The sequence below is a fragment of the Penicillium chermesinum genome, assembly GCF_028974085.1.
Source record: "Penicillium chermesinum strain IBT 19713 chromosome Unknown utg000003l:1.0-5111272.0:1.0-5115320.0, whole genome shotgun sequence".
NCBI lineage: Eukaryota > Fungi > Ascomycota > Eurotiomycetes > Eurotiales > Aspergillaceae > Penicillium > Penicillium chermesinum.
The window spans coordinates 2,506,689-2,513,358 of record NW_026695313.1 but is presented as its reverse complement, the minus strand read 5'-3'; the positions used below and the strand labels follow the sequence as shown (position 1 = coordinate 2,513,358).

The window sequence follows — 6,670 nt, the reverse complement described above, 5'->3', positions numbered from 1 at the left end:
AAAGGATCGTGAAGACAAATTAGTGGGGCTCGCAGAAGCCCCCATTTCGTTGCCCGTCATATACTTAAAAAAGGACACGGGAGCTCTGGTACTCATTTCGAAAGGGGCCAGTATCGTCGCGGATGAATCTGGGGGTATTTCTTTTTACGCGGTTCTCCAGTTTTAGCATGAAGCTAAGCTCCTCGCCACACTAGTCAGACGTTAAGATTGTGGTAGGCCTAACTGAAGTGGGGTCCAAGCCACAAACAAGCAAGTATCAACGCCCAAAAAGATAAAATGATAGCAAATCGATGTTGGCCTCTCATCGTGAGGCCTGAGCTGGTCTAAGTTGGCCTGAACTGATCTTAACTGGTCGTCTGTGCAACACCCTAATCTTTTGCGAGATTCCTTCGGGGCGGGCCTGATTATTCTGCGTGCAGGATCTTGGCCCCTTTTGGCATCGCCCATGTGGATCACTTCCTTCAGGAACTCGAAAAGTATTAAGGGCCTAAACTGGAAGGCTAAACCCAGGAGGCTGAAGTGGGCCCCAAAAGTCCTAGTTCCTACTCTGGGGCCGCCCGGATATGGTCCAAGCACTGTCAACGCCAGATAAAATTAGAAGGTTTTGCGGGCGGAAGTGCTATAGCCTGCATAGACTGGGCGAGCACAAGCGAAGGCCGATGCGCTCACGGGTGGTTTGGCAGGCCAAGTTACGCGCGAACTCAATCTAGAGTCTGAGCGTGTGAAGTCGACAGGATACTTCACGCCTGCCGTTTCGTCATGCGGAGGAGCTAGGGCTACTTTGGAAGGAGTATATGCATCCTGATGCAGAGTAAACACCTAAAGCTATCACTGGCAGTTGATCTGGATAATGCACGGTCTTCCGAGCATTCCTTCAAGTTATCCTGTTTATCCATTCCTTCGTGCTTCCAAGGTTGTCGATTTTTGGCGGTTTTGGGGATAAATATAGCACCTAGTAGGAATCCACCCGAGGGTAAGCTAGCATGTTAGAAGCGATGATCCATTCGAAAGCAACTTCACGTGGCATGCCTAACTACTGACTGGCTGTTACAGGATTTTAGCTTCTCCCGATTCAGACCAGCAAACATGAAACGATATTTCGCAATTTCACATGTTCGGTAAAAGGGCCGTGGGTGCCCGGCGTGGCCATCGCTGTGGACCGTTCATGCTACGTCCAGATTGGACGAACAGTAATAGTAACTGCTCTAGACATAACCGCTCAACCGGAGCTCTCTAAAAAGGATTAGATGTAATATATTATTGGGCAATACGGAGCAATGGCTTCCGACCTTATTCAGGAATAGAGAATGCGTTCCACTATTGGTCTTTCCCGCTTCCACATCGTAGCCTTCTTCAAACCTCCGGCCATACTTTGCTGGTGGATCGACCCAGGGGTTCCGCATCGTTCCCTGATGGCAGCCTTTTTCTTCCTTCTCTTCCCAGATGACTTGTTGACAAACTTGGCAAACAAGCTCTAGGACTGTTGCAAGGAAGAAATTCCCGGTGTCGCACAAGCTCTGGCGAGGAAGACGAAGACGACCCTCAAGAGCACTGGGCGCCTCATTACCGTTGAGCAGTGGACTCACTCCTTACGCAAGTAACGCGTCCGCGTAGCCCCCGTTTTGTAGGAGAACCTGGATGAGCGCTGGCGGTACAGCATCGGCCGTAACGTCTCATGGCATATAGAGGCAACTCTTCTCCATATGCGGGATGCGGCATAGTCTTGAAACGTTCGTCTAGTCAGCACCCGCCTGAACGAGAGATTGCAAAGGCACTGAAGAGCCATGGCTCACAGCCGTTGATGGCCCAACGATATAATCGAGCGTGGTCCAGGTTATTTGTCTGCGGGCTGTTTGACTATTCTACATGATCTATTTCTATTACCGTCACTAGATCTTTCACTCTGCCGCAAACAAGCATCTTGGAAAAGAGCTACATCATATAGCTCCAAGTATTTCAGTAGAATCCCTGGTTAAACACGCTGGAATAGAAGCTTGGCTAAGACTGGAGCCTCGTTTGAGCCGATGATACTCGTCAATATCAAGTCCACGGGAACTCAGCGTACTCACTGCCACCAGCCTCCTGTTCTGCGCCAGGCAAATAATTCGATGAGGACGGCCTGTCTTAGCAACGTGGAGATAAAGCACCCTGGTGGCGACGCAACAAAGATGCTGAAATGTCAGTGGTTACGCATTGACGTCCAACGGATATTCAAAACAGCCCAGGATCAAATATAGCACGTACACGGGCAAATCGGTTATGGGTGCCTTGGAGCTAAGATTTCACTTGATACAATCTAGGTAATATGTCCGGTCATCAAACATTAGCGAGGGATAACCTTCTGCGAGCAGCCGCACGGAGAAGCGCAAGGCGCACTATCGGGCGGGCCTCGTTGGGGGCGGCTTTGGTGGGTGTGGTGGTTAGAAGAGTCACAGAGAGTCAGAGGAGCCTATCACCAGATATGCGGAGATTCCAAGCTCATATGGATGATGAAGGACTCTTGACTCCTCGCTGATGCGACGGCCTTCAGGTCAGCAGCTACAGAACGCTACACCTTATGGCCTGATCGCGGGCTGGATAGTGGGGACTTGGTATAGTCACCTCTAAGCGAGTGGCGTTCTCACGGCCGTATACGGGTTATTCTAACGTCACGGCCCTCGCAGCCCCTTCAATAGATCTTACGGTGGTGCTTCTATCAGGATTGTGGCTCTCTGAAGTAGTAGCGATGAGGGGGTTGTCTGAGCATACAAACGGGTTCAGGTCAGCCAGCGGTATAGCACGCGAGAGATTTGTCGCATGTCTCGATATGAGAATGAACAAGCTCAGTTTTAAGTCGAGTGCGATAAGTTTGTGAAGCGCTGTAGTGGCGATGCTTCATTGATAACAATTCACTCTTAGGATCTATCGTACAACCCATCGCCATATCAATACCATGCTCCATACTACTAGTACATCAACCCATCGAGTCAAGTTGCTCTACGGTCCGAATCCACTAATCAGTTCGCAGTTTGGCCTCCTAGAACTGACTCTATGCCGTTAGCAAACAACAGTCTGGCATACAACGCATGAAACTTCAGTCCAACCCCAGGCATGACCTGCTCATTTTTCTGCGGATTACAAGTAAAGCCCTCAAGGCTGATTGTAATAGATGGCTCTCGCAGCCCTGCCTCGGGTATTGCTGAGAGAGCACGGATCGACCGCTTGACGCTGAAGCGATGCGCCCTGCGAAAGTCCCCTTGTCGGAACAGAATCCATAATCAACAAAGCTGAGACGATCAGCGCCCGGAGCACAGAGATATTGATCAAGCAGCTGGAACACACCAAAGAACTTGGTACCTGTTGGGCATAGATCATCAAGGGTATATCTGTGCTGCTCCAGATCTCATCAATTTCATCTTGCGAGAACCCTGAGGCAAGATAATTAGATCCATGTCTATGTCGAGAAAGATTCTTAACGCCTCACCTGTGAAACCCACTGGACAAATCCTCCACCCTCCACACTTTAAAGCAATTCCCTCCAGAGCGAAAACGTAGCCCCCGAAGAACCCTTTTGTAAACAATGAAAGTATTTGCCGGTCGTCCATGTCTTCTAGCACTTCGCTGTCAAATGCTTGCCAGATACGGTCCGATGTTGTTCCATGCTTTCGTGGATTGACCCAACCTGCAGTAGATGACGCGAGGAAAGCAGGACTCGCTCTGCTCTCATATGTCAGCTTGGAGAGTGATTCGATGAAAGGCTTCTTCGACAGCTGCCACCACGACATGAGCGTTGCAGATCCACGAATGCAATTATCGCCAGGTGCAGGAGCAATATAGATAGACAAGATCTGAATATATGTCCACCATTGAACTCTGGAGCTCTCTCTTCAACTTATCTCATAAATCTGATAGGCAATGCGCTTGTCCAAGCTCAAATGTTCTGGTGGTACGGGTGGGCTCGGGCCGGACCTTTCCGTTCTGGCGATCTACGGCACTCGAACCATGGATTCTTGTTGTTGGGACGTCCTCTAATTCAAATGTGCACTAGTATCTAGGTGGTATTCCAGGTCGTTCAAATTTCACTGCGCAAACTTGAAGAATGCTCGTAGGACGACCGCTACTACTTGTATGCCTCGGGGCGAGGGTACATTGCACGAGTACCAGTACGGCCGGTCATGGATATATTGTTGATCCAAAAATCAAAACTCAATGGAAAAAAAATGCAATATGCATTTCACATGATATGCCCGCACGTACAACACCAAATCTTATTCATACAATAGAAATCCGAAATCCAAGCCTGGACTCAAAAAAGTAAACGCCCAGCAATGCATAATGGCTGCAAATCAAATAATTCCCTTGCATGGACTTATCTCAATCCCAGTCTCGCCACTCATCAGTCTCCCTTCGCCCCGAACTACCTGTCTGCCCAGGCTCCAACAATGCGGTATTATCATTATCATCCTCAAAATCGCTATCCCCAGGCCTGGGCCTCGGCGACGCCGGCGCAAGAGTCTGCATCGAGACACTCGTCAGTGGACGCTCAGGGTCCTGTCGCCGATTGGGGATCCAGTGCTGTACTGGTGACGTGCTATTCTGCAATGGGGTAGCCCCATTCGCATGTGGGCCGAGCCAAGTGCGGCTGTTATCCATATTCCGCTGGTATAGATCCCGGCGGTACTGCTGCTCGGCATAGGCGTCCTGTTCGCGGCGCTGGCGGAGGTGCTCGCGAGCCTCGAGGAAGCGGGCGCTTGGTTCCCAGCGCCAGCCGTCGCCTGTCGTTGTCATGACAGGGATTGGCCAGAGGAGAGGCTTGTCGCCGAAGAGGTGTGCTAGGTTGCGGCGCCAGCCGTGGTCAAAGGCGTTGGGCATCTTGTTGCTGTCTTCGTCGTTCAGATATTCTTGGTATCGGTCGTGTTCACGTTGGCGTTCCATGTCGGCGTAGGTGCGGGTCAGGGCTTGCTGAGCTGGGGAGAGGTTGTTCTGGGGTGGTGCGGCAAAATTGGGGCCGTGACCTGGTGGGTAGGGAGCTGGTGACAGGCGCTCTTCGCCCTCTTCGGGCCGGGTTACACCGGGGATGGCGTTGGCGTGTGCATCGAGGATTTGGTTGCCGTAGTCTTGGAGGCGGTGGGTGAGGCTTTCTTGGAAGGAGTCATGGTGATCGCCATTCGCGAGGGGGTATGGCTCGAATCGTTGGCGCTCGAAGGCTTTGCGCAGCGGAGAGACGTAGCGGGTTTTCTCGAGTGATTCGATAGTCGTTGTTCCACGGACAGCGAGGCTGATGTGCCACGCGGTAAATCCGGTGAGCACTAAGCCAATGATGCCGCCAAGGATGCACAGTAAAATTACGTTCACTGGGAGGTATGTGTCCATGTACCGTGAGTCGCTGAATACCTCGGTCCAAGTCCAAGTCAGCGCCACAGCGAAGCACACCCAGCAGAACAAAGACGTATAGATCAGGAATAGTAAGAATGCCTTGTAGTTGTATAGACCGACGCAAGTCGCCAACCATGGGCAATGATGATCCATCTTAAGAACACAGCGCTTGCAGGTAGAGCAATGATGCGCTCGGTCAGGCTTCGGGCACTGGCATTTCTTACAATAGCGCTTGCCACCCGTTGAACTCGCGGTATAAGACGTGAACTCGGGAACTTCGGTCACTGGAAGAGCGCTATAGTTGTGGCGATCAGTCCCGCTGCGAGTGGTCAACGGCGAGCCGGGGTCCGTGAATACGGCAGCAGTGTACGAGGCATTTAGAGCAGCATAAAGAAAAATACCTAAAAGCGAGCTTGGAAGACCTAGAGTATGTCAGGGCAAAGGTCAGCCTGCCATCTTCAATCCCCGAAGCCGATCTATGCAGTTCGGATCAATTGCATACCAAGCCAAGAGCTCTTCGTGTCCCTAAACCCAATACCCGCTTCAACATAAACAGCCCAACTCGTGATCCCGTAGACAAAACAGAGCGGGAAACAGCTCGCAGCTGCACAGCAGTAGCGCTCACAGCGAAGCGCCCAAGCTCGGGTGCTCCGCTTCGGCCATGACGGCGAGGTTGGAGGAGAAGCGGCCAAGGTGGCCATTTTCAAAGATGTTTCGCACAAGGAACTGGTGAAATATGGACATTGGAGGGCGCTGGCTACGCTGCTGTTGTAGGGACAAGCCACATGGCCAAGGAGATGCTCCAGCGTCGATGTAGATTGACAAATGATACGGGTGCCTGGAACCGCCAGCTCATGTCAACCCGGTCGATGATGCGTCAGCGGCCTGACTCAGCCACCCCAGCCACGCCCGGGCGCCCGTCGCCGGGTGCGTATTTTTAGCGCCTACTTGCTACTGTGTACTTTGTACCGCGTGGGCCTGAGAAGATCCTAACCTAATCACGATAGGTTAATTATTGACTACATTTTGGGGATAAATATTAAGATCTTGACGACCATGCTTTGGAATATCTACGTAGTCAATGCTGAAGCCTGACTGGACTTCGAAGTGTATACCGCTCTCTATTAAGGTTCTAGACTATTTCGCCCGACAATTCTGCGCATAATTTCTTCAGCATCGCTAGAGGACACTGGTGGCAAGGACTAGCAGTGAGGACTCAATTATGAGTGAATATTTAGGGCTAACCTCCCACAGACTTACTTTGGGGCTTGTACATCTCCCATCTTCACTTCCAATCGGAATACGTTCATGGATT

General features: G+C 51.2%; 1 protein-coding gene across 1 annotated transcript; it reads right to left on the bottom strand.

The window, feature by feature from the left end:
• Window positions 1-4,353: 4,353 nt before the first annotated feature.
• On the bottom strand, window positions 4,354-6,056 carry N7468_003880 (DHHC family palmitoyltransferase; the record flags this gene model as incomplete). The annotated part of the gene is made up of 2 exons (XM_058473177.1): window positions 4,354-5,777; window positions 5,858-6,056. The coding sequence occupies 2 exons, from the start codon at window positions 6,054-6,056 to the stop codon at window positions 4,354-4,356; spliced, it is 1,623 nt and encodes a 540-aa protein (XP_058332180.1).
• Window positions 6,057-6,670: the final 614 nt, after the last annotated feature.